The following is a 16597-nucleotide window of genomic DNA, read 5'->3' as shown; positions in this document are numbered from 1 at the left end:
CAGGATCACTGTGTGGCTTGGGGCAAGTCACTGCCCCTCTCTGGGCTGTCTTTCTGCCCAAACGGTGGCTCTTCCAAGAGCCCCAAAACTCTGGGTTCTTGCTTTTGTTTTTGGTTTTTTTTTTTTGGGGGTGCTGGGGGTTGAACCCAGGGACACTTAACCATTGAGCCACATCCCAGCCCTTTTTATTTTTTATTTAGAGACAGGGTCTCGTTGAGTTGCTTAGGGCCTCACTAAGTTGCTGAGGGTGGCTTTGAACTTTCGATCCTCCTGCCTCAGCCTCCTGAGCCGCTGGGATTGATGACAGGTGTGCACCACCGGATCTGGCTCCTCTGTCTAACGTCAAATTGGCACTGACCCCAGACACCCCACAGCCTGTGTCACCCCTCTCCTGAGTCTAGGGGAGTCCCAGCTGGGCCCCTGCTCAGCCCCTCCCACCAGGCCCCTGGAGAGGACAGTGGGCTCGGGGCCGGAGACCCTCTGCCCGAGCTCCTGACCTGGGTGCCCGTGGCTCCCAGGTGTGCCCGGCCATGCTTGTGTGTGTGCATGTGGCAGGGGGGTCCGGGGGGAGGGCTCCTCAGATGGATGGCAGCCTCCTGAGCACCGGCTGCAGCTGGAGCGTGCGGGGCCAGGCCCGCCCTCCCCGGGGCCGCAGTCCTGTCGGGGAGCTGGGTGCGAATCAGCAAGACCCAGATGCATGTCGGTCACAGCTGCAGTGGGGACGGGGACATGACGCTGGCTCTCTGGGCAGTGTGCTGGGCATCAGTGCCCATGGCCAAGGTGCAGATGCTGCCACTGCGCCCACGTCACACTCCCCAGGGCCACACAGCCGCCCATGGTCTCAATCTGCTCCTGCACAGACAGGGTCCCTGGGGCGGGGCGGGGCGGATGAGAAGGGGAGGGGTAAGCTCTCTTGCGGTCTCTGGCCCTGAGAGCCGTTTCAGACTGGGGACAGAGTTCCAGAAAACCTGCCGGTTCCCCCCAGCTCCATGGGGCCAACAGACTCAGGGTACAGAGGCATAGAATAGCACATGCAAAGGCCCTGGGGCAGGACCCCGCCTGGTGAGCTGGGGGCACAGTGAGGACCTGTGGCCGGCGAGGGAGGAGGCAGGAATCAGGGAGAGGACAGGGCCGGTTGTGCAGGGCCCGTGGGCAGCAGGCAGGGCTTGGGCTTTGACCCCTGGAGGGAGCCATGGAGAGCTGTGGGCAGAGGAGGGGCCTGACTCGGGCTCACAGGCGCCCTCTGGCTGCTGCGGGGAGGACAGGCTGGGGCAAGGGTGGCCGGCACCAGCGCAGAGGCAAGTGGGCGCTGCAGGCCGCATGTGCCTTGAGGGGGACAGGCGTGAACAGGTCCCTGCATGGCTTGTGTGCACGTCTCTGCTGTGGCCCGCGTGCTGCCTCCTCGGCTTGACTTGTTGCGGGAAGGTGTGGGCAGGCTCTCCCCAGGGGTGTGTCCCTGACCCCTGCCCTGCCCACAGGAAATGGTCATCACAGACCTGCAGCCCGAGACCGCTTACTCCGTCACCGTAGCCGCCTACACCATGAAGGGTGACGGTGCTCGCAGCAAACCCAGAGTGGTGGTGACCAAGGGAGCAGGTGCGCAGCCCGCAGGCCAGGCCCCGGGCAGGGCGGCCTCCTGCAGCACCCGGGGGCCCGCTGCCCCACACCCCACCGGCCCCTCAGCCCCCTCTCGCCCCACACCCTGTGGGGTGCCCGGCCCCTCCCGCCTGGAGGCCTCGCCCGGCTCCCTGCCGCCTCCAGGGCCCTCCCGTCAGCCCAGGGTTGGCTCTGGCCCAGTACTGAGCTGAGTCAGGAAAAAGGCCACCTGGACGTGCAGGGGTGGCTGTGTGCGTGGGCGGCAGGGGGCGCTGTGCCCTTGCTGCTCCACCTCCTCAGGGACTGTGCTGCCACTCTGACCCTTCGCCCCCGTCCCGCCCTCCTGCCACGCTGTGCCCGCAGCTCCCTGGGCCTCCCCTGGGCCTCCCCTTGCCCCCTCCCAGGGACGGCCAGGGCTGAGCAGTGTCCCCACTGCCACCTGCCCAAATCCACAGCATCCCCCCAGGCCCTCAAGGCTCCTGGCGGGGTTGTTGCTCCCTCCCCATCTAAGCCTGGCGCCCCCGGGTCGCTATGACCACCAGGCTGTGAGCACGCGCCCGTGTCCCCTGCTCGGGAGGCCGAGGTGGGTCGTGAGCCAGGCCGGTGCCCAGGTCACCCTGAGCAGCTCTGAGGAGACCCCAGGCGGAGGCCCCACCTCTGTGCTCCAGGCCAGGGTGACACGTGGCCCTGATGTCCCCACAGTGCTGGGCCGCCCCACCCTGTCGGTGCAGCAGACCCCCGAGGGCAGCCTGCTGGCCCGCTGGGAGCCCCCTGCCGCCGCGGAGGACCAGGTGCTGGGCTACCGCCTGCAGTTTGGCCGCCAGGACGCGCCACCCCTGGCCACACTGGAGTTCTCGCCCTCCGAGGACCGCTACACGGCGGCGGGCGTGCACAAGGGGGCCACGTACGTGTTCAGACTGGCCGCCCGGAGTCGCGGCGGCCTGGGCGAGGAGGCGGCCGAGGTCCTGAGCATCCCCGAGGATGCACCCCACGGCCACCCGCAGATCCTGGAGGCGGCTGGCAACGCCTCTGCGGGCACCGTCCTGCTGCGCTGGCTGCCGCCTGTGCCCGCCGAGCGCAATGGTGCTATCGTCAAGTACACGGTGGCCGTGCGAGAGGCCGGCGCCCTGGGCCCCGCCCGAGAGACTGAGCTGCCGGCGGCGGCCGAGCCGGGGGCCGAGAACGTGCTCACGCTGCGGGGCCTCAAGCCCGACACGGCCTACGACCTCCAAGTGCGAGCCCACACGCGCAGGGGCCCCGGCCCCTACAGCCCCCCAGTCCGCTACCGCACGTTCCTGCGGGACCAAGGTAGGCGCACGGCACTGCACAGAGCCGGACTGGGCCTCGCGCCCCCCCCACCCCCTCCCCCCCAGGTAAGTGGCCACTTTTCTGCTTCCTCCTGGACGTCGAGGCGAGTCGGACCGAGGCTGGCGAAGGCAAAGGTGGGATCGCCTCTGGCACCGCCGCCCCACCTTCTCTCTGCAGCCGCGTCTCCGCAGCAGGGCCTGGGACAGGGCAGGCAGGGCCGGGCCAGGGCCAGGCAGGAAGGCCGTGGGCACAGGCACAGCCACGACAGGGAGCCTGGGCCGCCCCGCTGCCCCGCGCAGCCCCTCACCTGCCTCTCCTCTGCTCTCTCCCTGCTGCCCGGCGCAGTCTCCCCCAAGAACTTCAAGGTGAAGATGATCACGAAGACCTCGGTGCTGCTGAGCTGGGAGTTCCCGGACAACTACAACTCGCCCACGCCGTACAAGGTGCGCTGCCGGCTGCCGGGCGGGCTCAGTCTGCACTGGTGCTGGGCTCTGATCAGGCTCCACTGGGACCCTGAGGGGGGCTCAGCCTGGCACCTGGGCTCAGTCGGGACTGGGACCTAGAGGGGGGCTCAGCCTGGGATCCGGGCTCAGTCGGGACTGGGACCTAGAGGGGGGCAAGGCCTGGGACCCCTGTCAGCTCTGGATGGACGTGCAGCCAGGGATGAGGACTGGGTCAGGGTTGGGCTCAGCTGGACGGAGGTTCAGGCGGGGCTTGGAGCCCAGGCTGGGGCTGCAGATCAGCAGGAATGAGGGCTGTGATGGACACTCAGCGTTGGGGCTCAGGACACTCAGGACTCTGATACTCAGACATAGGGTCCAGCAGAAGGGGCACGCGGAAGGGGCTCTGAGCTGGCCGCCCCTGAGCTGGTTCCGGCCCACAGATCCAGTACAATGGGCTCACGCTGGACGTGGATGGCAGGACCACAAAGAAGCTCATCACGCGCCTCAGGCCCCACACCTTCTACAACTTTGTGCTGACCAACCGTGGCAGCAGCCTTGGTGGCCTCCAGCAGACGGTCACCGCCTGGACAGCCTTCAACCTTCTCAGCAGCAAGCCCAGTGTCGCCCCCAAGCCTGACCCCGAGGGCTTCATCGCGGTGTACCTGCCTGACGGCCAGAGCCCCGTGCCTGTGCAGTACGCCACTCGCCCACCCCCACCCTGCTGTGTGCCAGGGCAGGCCCCTGACCTCTGTGCCCATCTGTAAGACAGGGACAGGCCCCACCTCACAGGCTGTGCTAAAAGTTCAGTGCTCCTCGGCTGTGGTCCCCGTCGTGCCGAGACCTGCTCCTCCCGTCCCTGGCCCTCCACCTGACCCTTCACTGGGCAACCTTAGGGCGCTGGGAAGTCTGGGCTCAGGTTCTAGGCAGGTGGAGATGGCGGGAGGCCCAGAGGAGAGGAGAAGTAAAGGCCCCAAGAACACGGGAGCATGGAGGCCGGGCCTCGAAGGGGGGCAGGAGTTCTGGGCTTAGAGCCGGTGGTGCTGGCCTGGGGGACGGAGGTGCCCGGAGGTGAGGCGGGCGCTGGCCCCCGGGTGGGCGCGGGAGCCAGAACCCTCTGTTTCCCCCCCCAGGAGCTACTTCATCGTGATGGTGCCCCTGCGCAAGTCCCGCGGAGGCCAGTTCCTGACCCCACTGGGCAGCCCGGAGGACATGGACCTGGAGGAGGTGAGGCCTGGTGGCCGCACGGGGCCTGGGGCCGGGCTTCCCTGGGGCTCTGCGTCCCACGGCTCTGACGCCCGCCCGCACCCACAGCTGGTCCAGGACGTGGCCCGGCTGCAGCGGCGCAGCCTACGGCACTCCCGCCAGCTGGAGGCGCCCCGACCCTACGTCGCCGCCCGCTTCTCCGTCCTGCCGCCTGTCTTCCACCCCGGCGACCAGAAGCAGTACGGGGGCTTCGACAACCGGGGCCTGGAGCCCGGCCACCGCTACGTCCTGTTTGTGCTGGCCGCCCTGCAGAAGAGCGAGCCCGTGAGTGCCGCGTCCAGCCAGGCGCGGGGAGGGCCCGGGGAGCAGAGAGGGCCACAGCCCCGAGCGGGGGGGCCTCTGCTGGGCTCCCCCAAGGTGGACCTGACGGTGCCCCCCCCCCACAGACGTTCGCAGCCAGCCCCTTCTCAGACCCCTTCCAGCTGGACAACCCGGACCCCCAGCCCATCGTGGACGGCGAGGAGGGGCTCATCTGGGTGATCGGGCCTGTGCTGGCCGTGGTCTTCATCATCTGCATCGTCATTGCCATTCTGCTGTACAAGAAGTGAGCCTGGTGCTCCCCGAGCAGGGTGGCCTCCTGGGGGAGGGTCAGCTCGGGCTGGCAGCCAGAGGCTTCTGTGGGTCAGATGGGGAACTGAAGCTCAGGGAGGTTAAGCCACTTGGTCAAGGTCACACAGCCTGGGGAGATGGCAGGGGCAAGACTCAGAACAGACCAGTGGTTTGGCTCCTGCCGAGAACCTCCACTCGGCCCCCCGGCTGTGATCTCCTTACCGAGGGGGGCCGAGCAGGTCTGTGTGGAGTGGGGTCCTCGCAGGAGGGACGAGCCCCTTTCCCAGGGAGGAGACCCCAGCTGAGAGGGTTCCAAGCCACAGTCGTGCGTCTGCCCTCACCTCTCCTCTCCCCGCCCCCCGCCGCCTGCGCCTGGTGCCGGAGCAGCAAGCCTGACGGGTGAGGACCAGCCCTGGGCCGGGGCGGGTGCCCAGGGAGGCCTGCCCAGGGCCGTCAGGGTGCTGCCAGGCCGGACGTGCCCTTCCTGACGCGGCGGCTTGGGCGCACGTGCGTCTCAGGCGCCTGGCGCTCACCCGCAGCCCCGCTTGCCCCGCACAGTAAGCGCAAGGACTCGGAGCCGCGCACCAAATGCCTGCTGAACAACGCGGACCTCGCCCCCCACCACCCCAAGGACCCCGTGGAAATGCGGCGCATCAACTTCCAGACCCCGGGTACGTGCCGGCCCCCGGTGAGGGACCCCACCCCAGGGAAGGAGCTGGGGAGAGGACACGGCCACCGTGAGGGACATCCGGCTGGACAGCCCAGACCAGCCCAGGTCAACCCAGTGGGTGCAGCCAAACCCCTGATTCCCAAACACCACCCTCCCTGCGTGGATCTGGGCCTGAACTCCCGGGTGGCTCTGCACACAACAAGCAAGGCTGGGTTTAAGATTATTTAACTGAGGGTCGCTGTCTTCTCGGAACCTAAAGAACATCTCAAACTAGAAAGGGCACTGCGCAGTCAGGAGGAGCAGTGCTCCCCACCTCTCGAGCCCTGGCACCCGTGGAGTGGGAGCGCGGGTGGTCCTCGGCCATTCTGCACACTGGTCTAGGGATGTGCCCGAGCAAGGCACAGACACAGCACCATCGCCCACCCTGCACCCCTGCCCTCTGGTGGCAGGGCCCGGGCTCTCCGGGCCCCTCGGTCACTGCAGAGCGACAGCGTTCTCACCTGGAGGAGAACTTGATCAGGCTCTCATCCCTGATCTCCCCCTTTAATGGGCTCAGGCCAGCTGCTTCTAACTAAATAAGGAATTTTTAATTTAACCGACGACTGCTCTTCTCCTTATGGGTTCACAGCATGGTTGCATCTGTCCCTCAACTGGTTGATGTCAACCCTGCTTCCAATCAAACGGGGATTTTAAACATTTGTATTTAACTGGTGACTGCAGGCCTGAAGGGATCAGGCCTGACCTCACGTGCTCTCCCTAATGTGTTCTTTCTGTGTTTGGACTGGCTCATGTTTCATCCAGATGATTCTAACTTTATGTCACTGATGGCTACAGTTATCCTGAATGAGTCTCAGGGCCTCATTTGTCACCGTACTGTACTGTTTTCTCTTTCTGTCTCTCGACTGCCTCATGTCACTTCAGTTTCATCCAGTTGGGGATTTTGACCATTTGTATTTAACTGATGGCTGCAGGGCTCCTGAAGGGAGCGTGCAGTGTCTTCTATCACCCCTAGTGTGTGCTCTTCTCTTTGTCATCTCTGGATTGGCTCATGTCACTTCAGTTGTCATCTAGGTTTAGTGTGGGTGTTTAATTGATGGCTGCATTCTTTTCAAGGGGTCCTGTAGCACCTCACACATCACCCCTCATTGCCCCCATACTTCCCTGGCTCTGGGCTGTCTCACATCGTCCTGTTTCCTTCCATCTAATGGGGGTTGTAAATGTGTGTTTAACTGGTGGCTGCTGACCTCCCTAAAGCTCATGAGCCCAATGTCCTTCTCCTGCCTCCTAATTTCTCCCTCACCATCCTGCATCCACTTCCCCCATATCCCCTCTGCTGGCCTCAACAGGGGACCCAAGGCCAGGATGCGCTGGGGTTGGGGACATGTAGAAAGAGGATCCTAAATCTTTGGGGCCTTGGGTCAACACTGGCCCCTGGCCGGCCAGCGGAATGCAAGCTTGCAGTTCTGAGGCTGCAGGCTGGGCCCGGGCGGCTGTGTGCCCCGTGTGCCCCTGGCCAGCGGGGGCGGGCGGCCTGAGTCCTCATTGATTGCTTGTTTGCTGTTTCTGCAGATTCGGGCCTCAGCAGCCCCCTCAGGGAGCCGGGGTCTCCCGTGGAAAGTTAGTCCCGTGTCTGTTCTCGCTTCCTCCCCGTTTGTTTTCATCCTGGGTTTTCCATCCTGCCTCCTGTCTGTCCGCGCGTCCACTCCTGGCCGGCCTCTGCCCCCCTGTCCCACCCTGGCACCTTGGGGAGGGCAGGGTCTGCTCCGTTGGGCCCTGGGTGGCCGGGGGTGACAGCCGGGTGTGAGCCGTGGGGCGTGGGTGAGACCCGGGCCGCACGGGAGGCATCCAGGGGCAGGCAGGCTCCCGAGGCCCCTGGGACGCGGCATCTTGGGAAGTGGCTGGGGTTCTGCACAGCAGTGTCCTGCGGGTCTCAGTGTGTGACCCGTTTCACGGGCCGGGAGCGGGCAGGGGTCTGACAGGGCCTTGCTACCCCTGCCTGCCTGAGCCAGCGCAGGGACAGGAGCCCACAGCACACTCACCGAGCCTCGGCCCCGCGGCGGCAGCCTCGTTGGGCCTGAGCCCCTCCTGGGGACGGCACTGCCCGAGGTCTGGCTGCACCCGCCCCTCACTCCAGCCACCTGCCTGCTTCTTGCCACGAAGCACTGAGCTTGAGGCGTTGGGGACCTTCCTCTAGCCCGCGCCCAGCTGGGTGGGGGGACCAGGACCGGCCAGCACTGGAACAGCAGTCCCCTCGTGAGCCACCCTACCGCCCCCTAACCTCAGCTTGTCCCTGGCCGACTCACACTGTCCAGCACCCCGCCTGCCCCAGGGCCGGCCCCCCTGACCGACGCCGGCCGGTCTGCTCTCCCGTAGGCATGCTCAGCCACCCGCCCGTCCCCATCGGGGACATGGCGGAGCACACCGAGCGCCTCAAAGCCAACGACAGCCTGAAGCTCTCCCAGGAGTACGAGGTGAGCCGCGCCCCACCCGACCCTCCCGGGGCCCAGATGCCCGCCTGAATGCCCACCTCCTGCCCTCTCCACAGTCCATTGACCCCGGACAGCAGTTCACGTGGGAACACTCCAACCTGGAGGTGAACAAACCCAAGAACCGCTACGCCAACGTCATCGCCTACGACCACTCCCGGGTCATCCTCCAGCCCATCGAAGGTACAGCCCGGGTCCCAGGCTCTGCTGCGGTGTTCTGGCCCACAAAGCCCAGACCCCACACTGCCCTGTCCTGCCACCGAGGCCCAATTCTGGTTTATACCTGACTGGGTCCGCTGGAGTTTGTTGAGCATCTTTAGATAAGTATTTAACTGATGGCTGCTGTTGATACGTAGCTCCATCTGTCCTCCTACGTAGATGCAGTCGGGGAGTTCTGCTGCCTAGGAGCATTTGGCAATGTCTGGGGACGTGTTTGGTTGTCACAGTTTGGGTGATGGGAGTGCTACAGCATCAGGTGGGGGGAGCCCCAGAGTATGCTCCGTACCCTGGAGTGCGCAGGGCGGCGCCGTCATCAAGGGCCACCTGACCCCAGTGGCTGTGGAGCCCAGTAGCACCATACAGAATGTGTGGCATTTATACCCCGTAGCAGTGCCCAGCAGCCAGGTGTGACGGGGGTGACAGGAAGTACGTGGGGCAGCACCAGGAGGTGGTGGGCCCGGGTGAGCCCACTGAGGCGCGGTGCCCGTCACCGTTGCTGTAGGCATCGTGGGCAGCGACTACATCAACGCCAACTACGTGGACGGCTACCGGCGGCAGAACGCCTACATCGCCACGCAGGGACCCCTGCCAGAGACCTTCGGGGACTTTTGGCGCATGGTGTGGGAGCAGCGGTCAGCCACCATCGTCATGATGACACGGCTGGAGGAAAAGTCGCGGGTGAGGCCCGGCCCCTCGGCCCGCAAGCCCTGCGCCGGCTGCCCCGTGCTTACCCCGCTCTTGCCTGGCACAGATCAAGTGTGACCAGTACTGGCCCAACCGAGGCACCGAGACCTACGGCTTCATCCAGGTGACACTGCTGGACACCATCGAGCTGGCCACGTTCTGCGTGCGGACCTTCTCCTTGCACAAGGTAGGGCCCAGGCTGACGGGGGAAGACCCAGGCCCTGGCTACTGCTCAGAGCACCCCTCCAGGACACAGCAACCCGGGCATGGCCCTGGGCTGACCACACTCCCATGAGGCGGCCGAGAGGGCCTGCCCCAGCCAGACACAGCCGGACACAGCCAGCCTCGGACCTAGCTGAGCACGCAGCCCAGGCCTCCTGGCCTACTTAACCTCTGGCCCCCCCTTAATTTGGGCGTGTGATGGGGCCCTAGCAGAGTTCTGGTCCTGCCTTCGAGGGGCTACCAGATGGAGCTGGGTAATACTGCCAGCCCCATGGCGTCAGGGCTGGCTGCAGAGAACCTTTAGATACGTATTTAACTGATCGCTGCTGTCCATACTAGTATGGTACCTGTTCTTCTGCATTGATGGTTCTGAACTGGTACGGTTCTGCCACCCAGGGTATTATCACAATAGAAGTGCTACTGGCACCACCTGTGTCCCAGACACCTGGCTAGGCCCTTGACATCAAGCCCCTGCCTGGCCCAAGTGCCACAACACTGAGCAGGTGAACAAAGGGAGTTAAGAATTCTCAGCTCATTCCTACATGTAAAGCCTGGACTGTGCGCTACATCCCCACCTGGGCACCAGAACACCCCAGGGACAGAGATAAATGTCCTCCTGTAATGGACAAGATACAGATAGCACGCGGGAGGTGACTGCTCTCACTGTAGAATAAGGTGGGAGCGGAGAAACCTGGAGGAGGTGGGGAGGGAGCCACGTGGAGACCTCCAGAGGGTACTGTCCGTGCAAAGGCCCTGAGGCAGGACAGGCCTGGCACATGGGTGGAGCAGAGGGAATGCTGGGGAGAGGAAGGGTCTTGTGGGCCACAGGGAGGACTGGACTTTAACCCTGAGGGAGGTGGAGCCATGGAGGGCTGTGGGCAGAGAGGGCCTGACTCCGTGCTCACAGGGGCCCTCGCGCTGCTGCGGGGGAGGACAGGCTCCGGGGTGGAAGGAACCCCCTGATGGAGGCAAGTGTGGTGGTCCAGGGGGCAGTGATAGGTCTGGACCTAGGTGGCCACCGTGACGGGGGGAAGTGGGAGGCTCCGAGCCAGGTGCTGGGGAGGCCAGGACGCCGGGCAGGGCACTCCAGGACCAGGTAGTCTGGAGGCAGTGCCGTCCGAGCACCTGGGGGAGGTGCAGTCACAGGCCACGCCCCTGTGGTCCCCAGAACGGCTCCAGTGAGAAACGCGAGGTCCGCCAGTTCCAGTTCACAGCGTGGCCCGACCACGGCGTGCCCGAGTACCCGACGCCCTTCCTGGCCTTCCTGCGCAGGGTCAAGACCTGCAACCCGCCGGACGCAGGCCCCATCGTGGTGCACTGCAGGTGCGCCCCGCCCCCTGCCCCGCCCCGCACTGCCCTGCCCACTGTCCTGCCTCGCCCACTGCCCCGCCCCGCGCTGCCCGCAGCCGCCCTGCATGCCCGCCCCTGTCCCGCAGCGCCGGCGTGGGCCGCACGGGCTGCTTCATCGTCATCGACGCCATGCTGGAGCGCATCAAGCCCGAGAAGACGGTGGACGTGTACGGGCACGTGACGCTCATGCGCTCCCAGCGCAACTACATGGTGCAGACCGAGGACCAGTACAGCTTCATCCACGAGGCGCTGCTGGAGGCCGTGGGCTGCGGCAACACGGAGGTGCCCGCGCGGAGCCTCTACTCCTACATCCAGAAGCTGGCCCAGGTGGAGCCTGGCGAGCACGTCACCGGCATGGAACTGGAGTTCAAGGTGACCGTGGGAGGCCGCCCTGGGAGGGCAGGCTGGCGGCCAGAGGAGCCCTCCACGCCCTGACAGCCGCCCTGGCGGCCTCTCCCTGCAGCGGCTGGCCAACTCCAAGGCCCACACGTCCCGCTTCATCAGTGCCAACCTGCCCTGTAACAAGTTCAAGAACCGCCTGGTGAACATCATGCCCTACGAGAGCACCCGCGTCTGCCTGCAGCCCATCCGGGGCGTGGAGGGGTCTGACTACATCAACGCCAGCTTCATCGACGGCTACAGGTACCTCCCGGGTGCACAGGGTCCGGGCCTGGGAGAACCGTGGCCCTGCCTTGGCAGTCTCCAGTCTGGTGGGAGACAGAGGCAGCTGGGGCTGGGCAGGAGGAGTCTTCGGCTCTGCCTTTAGTGATGGCTGCTGCCACAGCGGGGCTCTTCCTCCCTCCCACAGCAGTTTCCAGTGGACCCAATCTGATTGTTTGGGGGATATTTGGCAACATCTGGGGATATTTTTGAGGGTCATGAGAGGACTTGGAGGGAGGGGTCACTCACACCGCTTGTCCTGCAGGCAGCAGAAGGCCTACATCGCGACACAGGGGCCACTGGCAGAGACCACGGAGGACTTCTGGCGCATGCTCTGGGAGAACAACTCCACCATCGTGGTGATGCTCACCAAGCTGCGCGAGATGGGCCGGGTGAGCGGGAGCCACGGAGGGCGGGCGGCCGGCGGCCGGGCCTGGACCAGGGACTGACCCAGCCCTGTCTTCAACAGGAGAAGTGTCACCAGTACTGGCCAGCTGAGCGCTCTGCCCGCTACCAGTACTTTGTGGTGGACCCCATGGCAGAGTACAACATGCCTCAGTACATCCTTCGAGAATTCAAGGTCACAGACGCCAGGGTGAGCTGCCAGGAGGGCCAGGGGCCAGTGCCACCTTCCCTTAGGGAGGGGGTGGAGTGGGGCAGAGCAAAGGCCCTGGGGCAGAGACCAGGTGGTCAGTAGAGGTGATTGGTGGGCCCGCCTTCCCCCACCAGGTGGGTGGAAGGAGGGTCAGGGTCCTGTGCTGAGCCTGCTGTGCCCCAACATGACTCCCTGGGGAAGGGCCCAAGAAGATCAGGAAAGAAGGAGGGGCTTTTCCCTGTGGGGGAGGGTTAGAGGGCTGCAAGGGCAGCGAGAGCTGGTGACAGGGCCCTGCGGAGTGGCCAGGGATGATGGGGACCCGTCAATAGAACAACAGTGGTGGCCTGTGTTGGGAGAAGGGCCACTGTGAAGAGTGACAATGGAAGGTGGCCCCCAGGGACTGGGGGAAGGCCGGGTGGGACAATGGGGGACACTGGTCCAGACGATGCAGACAGTGGGGTGAGATGGCACCAGGGATTGGTGGAGGGAGGTGGACAGGCTGGTGACGTGTGCGGGGGAGGCTTGCAGAGAAGAACGTGGACAGACGACACGTGGGCAAGCCACGGGGCACGTTCAGTGGGTCAGCAAGCGTGATGCGCATCAGCTGTGGCACCAGAGAAGGGCAGACGTTGGCCACAGGGGACTAGAAAGATGAGTGGACAGTCCGTGGTAGAAGACCAATGGACAGAGCCGCTGAGTGGGGGACAGACCAGCAGAGGAGGTGGGCGTGCAGCGTGTCGCCGTTCTGGCCCGCGCGGGGTTGGAGAAAGTAGGTGACAGAGGAGAGACCACGGTGGAAGGCAGGGTGGCAGCAGGGGGCCTTGGGTGGTGAGGCCGCAGGAGAGGTGGCCCTGGGGAGGGGAGTGGGCTCAGTGGTGAGGGCGACCTTGCTCGGGTGTGATGAGCGTTCCTGCAGTGGACGACGGGGGGTTGGGAGGGAGCCCGTGCTCTGCCATCCTGGTTGACACAATGACGTCTGAGGCGGTGTCACTGGGTGAAGGCAGAGGCTGGCGCTGGCACCTTGGGCGGTGAGGAGTGGCAGAGGAGGGCACCGGGGCAAGGAGTGGCGGGTGCCCATCGGTTCTGAGGCTGGAGCTGGGATTGAGGTTGGTGCCCAGGAAGCCGCCGTGAGCGCCAGGTACCAGCAGCGGGTGTCTTCTCGCCATTCCAGGACGGCCAGTCCCGGACGGTGCGGCAGTTCCAGTTCACGGACTGGCCAGAACAGGGTGTGCCAAAATCGGGGGAGGGTTTCATCGACTTCATCGGCCAAGTGCATAAGACCAAGGAGCAGTTCGGCCAGGACGGCCCCATTTCCGTCCACTGCAGGTGAGGGCCCCAGCCCCGCCCGAGGCCCCAGCCCGGCTGGGGAGGCGGAGCCTCGTGGCTGGGGAGGCGGAGCCTCGTGGCTGGGGAGGCGGAGCCTCGTGGCTGGGGAGGCGGAGCCTCGTGGCTGGGGAGGCGGAGCCTCGTGGCTGGGGAGGCGGAGCCTCGTGGCTGGGGAGGCGGGGCCTCGTGGCTGGGGAGGCGGGGCCTCGTGGCTGGGGAGGCGGGGCCTCGTGGCTGGGGAGGCGGGGCCTCGTGGCTGGGGAGGCGGGGCCTCGTGGCTGGGGAGGCGGAGCCTCGTGGCTGGGGAGGCGGAGCCTCGTGGCTGGGGAGGCGGAGCCTCGTGGCTGGGGAGGCGGAGCCTCGTGGCTGGGGAGGCGGAGCCTGGCGGTGCAACTTGGGGATGGGGAGTGTAGTCCCCAGCCGTGACCGCGTTTCCTGTCCTGCAGTGCCGGCGTGGGCAGGACCGGCGTGTTCATCACGCTCAGCATTGTGCTGGAGCGAATGCGGTACGAAGGCGTGGTGGACATCTTCCAGACGGTGAAGATGCTGCGGACGCAGCGGCCGGCCATGGTGCAGACGGAGGTACAGACGGCGGGAGGGTCTTACACACGCTTGGCGAGATGGGCTCAGCCACCCTGATCTCTGGGTGGAGGGATCTCAGACAGCCACTGCCTTGAGTGGGAAAAGGACATCAAGGCTCACTACATTAAATCCACACAGTGTCTCTCGGAGTGGACAGAGACGCCCCAAAAGTCCCAGCGAGGTGGTGTTCGTCCAGAGACCCTGCCTAGTTCACAAATCATAAGATTCAGACACACGGGTGGGGAAACTGAGGCCCAGAGCAGGAGGGGACTTCCTGAGATCACATTCACACCGGGCACATTGAATGTCCAGGGGCACAGCTGAGCCAGCCTCCTGCCTCCCTGTGGACCAGCTGCCTGGACAGGCCCCCGGTGGCCGGGGAGGCGTGGGGGGGCCCAGCCTGCGGGGAAGCCCAGCACCTGCCTTGCGGGGCCCCTGGCGAGGGCTTTGGGCTTGGGGACCTCTGTGGGCCGGCTCCAGGCTGAGGACACGACCCAGGGCGGGCGGGCACTGACGGCGGCCTCTCCCGGCAGGACGAGTACCAGTTCTGCTACCAGGCGGCGCTGGAGTACCTGGGGAGCTTCGACCACTATGCAACCTAAAGCCATGGGCCCCGACGCCACGGCCGACCTCTGCCTGCGCTCGGACCCGGCCCGGGCGCCCCGGGGAGGGCAGAACGCGGTGGCGGTGCTTCTGCGCGGCCCCCGAGCCCCGAGCCAGGCCGCCCGCGACCTCCCCGCCCGGCGCCACCTCGATACGATACTCGCACATTCCTGGTTTCCTTCCGATTCCAAATTGAGACTCCGGGGTGGGTGGGGGGCGGTGACACTCGGGGTGGCCCTGAACCAGCGGGGGCGCCGGCCGGGCGAGGCCAGCTGTCCTTCAGACTGTGGCTGTGTCCGTGACGCTTTCTTTCTCTTCTTTTTAGTGTATTTTTTTCTTTTTCCTTTTTTTCTTTTTTAAATAAGAAACGAAAGACTTGCCGGTCAGCGACTTTAAAACGAGCCGCTCAGCTTGTTCCTCTGTCCCCAGCCTAGTTCTCCACGGTGCCGAGCGTCCAGAGTGTCCCCGCCGACCGGCAGCCCTGTGCCTCGCTCCCGCGGGGGCCGCCCTCGCCCCCTCGTTTCTCTCCTTCCTGTTTTGCTTTTTTGTCTCCGACTTTGTTTTTTTTAAATTTTCAGACATATCAAGTGGCCCTGGGGTGGGCAGCGGGGACTCGGGCCCCAGTGGCGGGTCAGACCCGCGGGGTCGGGGAGCCACAGCCCGAGCGCTTTCCAGCCTCGGAGGTGCCACGTGTGCCCTGCCATCAGGGACCCTTTGCCTGGGACTATGGGGCAGGTTGGGGACAAACAGAAGGACCGGACGCCCCACCCCGAGCAAGTGAGTTTTTCTCTTTGTACGAGAGCGGCTGCCGTTGCTTTCAACACTGTTTGTCAAACGGAAGCAGCTGGTGGCCTTCCCACCTGTGTATGTAGATAAACCGACTTTGTATTAAAGGAAGATCGTCCAACCCGGCCTGGCCCGGCCCGCCATGCAGTCTCTTCTGCATCCACGTCTCCCCGCAGCGCGCCCCTGGGGTGGGAGCAGGCGGGAGAGCCGGTGGTCCCAGCTGCTGGAGGGAATGGTCTGGCTGGTCCTCCACTCCGCCACCGCCCGGATGGGTCAGGAGTTGAACCCGGGTCCCTGCCCTGCAGAGCTGCCACAAGATCCCCTCTGAGTGACCATGACTGAGAATCTGCCTCCCCCTCTCAGGGCGGAAGGGTGTTGTCACAGATGATGTCAGGATTAGGCACCAAGCCAAAGCCAGCGCGTCCATCCTTCAGGCTGGAATCCACACCCTGGCCGGCCCCGCCCATGCCCTGCCCAGCCCCGCCCACACCCCGGCCAGCCCCGCCCACAGCCTCCGCCCCCTCTGGGAGCTCAGGGAGGAGCTGCCTCCGTGGAAGGGATGGTGGGGGCTGCTTCCCCCATGTCCGAGGCCACCCAAGGAGGGGCCTGGAGCGTGAGCTACTCTGTGCCTGGACCCTCCCCTCTGGCCTGCATCTCCAGGCGGGGGTAGGGCTGTGCCTGGGAAGTGGGGTTTGCCGCTTGGGGGCCGGTGTCCCCTAACAGAGGGAGCAGGGGTGTCACTAGCGAACACCTTCCCAGATCCCCCAGAAACACGGAAACAAACCCCTCAGCTTGAAAATGTCTTCAACTTTGCGTGGTGTAAAAGCAACACGTGTCGCACGGAGACCACACGCTGCATCTTGTTCTTCCCCCGGGCCTAGCGAGACCCAGCGGCCTGCTCAGTGGTGATGCTGGGCAGCGCCCGTGAGCCCGCGCTCCTGGGCAGCCCTGGGGCCACGGGAAGAGGAAAGGAGGGTGCTTACAGCATTCTGTGGGGCTGAGCTATGTGGTCAGTAGCGCCAATGTGTCAGGTATATTTTTGACTTACTATATTTTCAGTTCACAATGGATTTTTCAGGGCACAATCCCCTCATAAATTGGCGAGCATCTGTATCAGATACCTTGATCTTAGCTCAGAGGGACAGATTCTGCCATAAATTCAGCTTCTGAAAAGGACTGCATTGGGAAACTTAAAACATTTCTAAAAAAGACAGGAGTTGGAGAAGGAATCAACGGAAAAGTTTCAAAGTCTTAA

At 64.8% G+C, this 16597-nt stretch overlaps 1 protein-coding gene across 18 annotated transcripts in view; it reads left to right on the top strand.

Moving 5' to 3' along the window:
• PTPRS (protein tyrosine phosphatase receptor type S) overlaps window positions 1-15799 on the top strand; it is a 76198-nt gene extending 60399 nt beyond the window's left edge. For 3 of the 18 annotated variants that reach the window (XM_081286993.1, XM_081286978.1, XM_081286988.1), the window contains 21 exons: window positions 1479-1596; window positions 2299-3347; window positions 3788-4041; window positions 4478-4571; window positions 4659-4874; window positions 4997-5154; window positions 5547-5558; window positions 5718-5830; window positions 7399-7446; window positions 8203-8300; window positions 8375-8498; window positions 9037-9212; window positions 9286-9405; window positions 10609-10763; window positions 10877-11162; window positions 11254-11432; window positions 11716-11842; window positions 11920-12045; window positions 13217-13371; window positions 13818-13953; window positions 14487-15799. In XM_081286993.1, coding sequence (XP_081143119.1) covers window positions 1479-1596; window positions 2299-3347; window positions 3788-4041; window positions 4478-4571; window positions 4659-4874; window positions 4997-5154; window positions 5547-5558; window positions 5718-5830; window positions 7399-7446; window positions 8203-8300; window positions 8375-8498; window positions 9037-9212; window positions 9286-9405; window positions 10609-10763; window positions 10877-11162; window positions 11254-11432; window positions 11716-11842; window positions 11920-12045; window positions 13217-13371; window positions 13818-13953; window positions 14487-14555 — 3813 coding nt within the window. In that variant the 3' untranslated portion in view covers window positions 14556-15799. The remainder of the gene's footprint in view (window positions 1-1478; window positions 1597-2298; window positions 3348-3787; window positions 4042-4477; window positions 4572-4658; window positions 4875-4996; window positions 5155-5546; window positions 5559-5717; window positions 5831-7398; window positions 7447-8202; window positions 8301-8374; window positions 8499-9036; window positions 9213-9285; window positions 9406-10608; window positions 10764-10876; window positions 11163-11253; window positions 11433-11715; window positions 11843-11919; window positions 12046-13216; window positions 13372-13817; window positions 13954-14486) is intronic. The other 15 variants (XM_081286991.1, XM_081286990.1, XM_081286987.1 and 12 more) reach the window with 13 other exon arrangements.
• Window positions 15800-16597: the final 798 nt, after the last annotated feature.

Source organism: Spermophilus citellus (genome assembly GCF_964194105.1).
Source record: "Spermophilus citellus genome assembly, chromosome: 3".
Taxonomy (NCBI): domain Eukaryota; kingdom Metazoa; phylum Chordata; class Mammalia; order Rodentia; family Sciuridae; genus Spermophilus; species Spermophilus citellus.
Note: the sequence above shows the minus strand (reverse complement) of the source record. Positions and strands in the feature narration are given on the sequence as shown.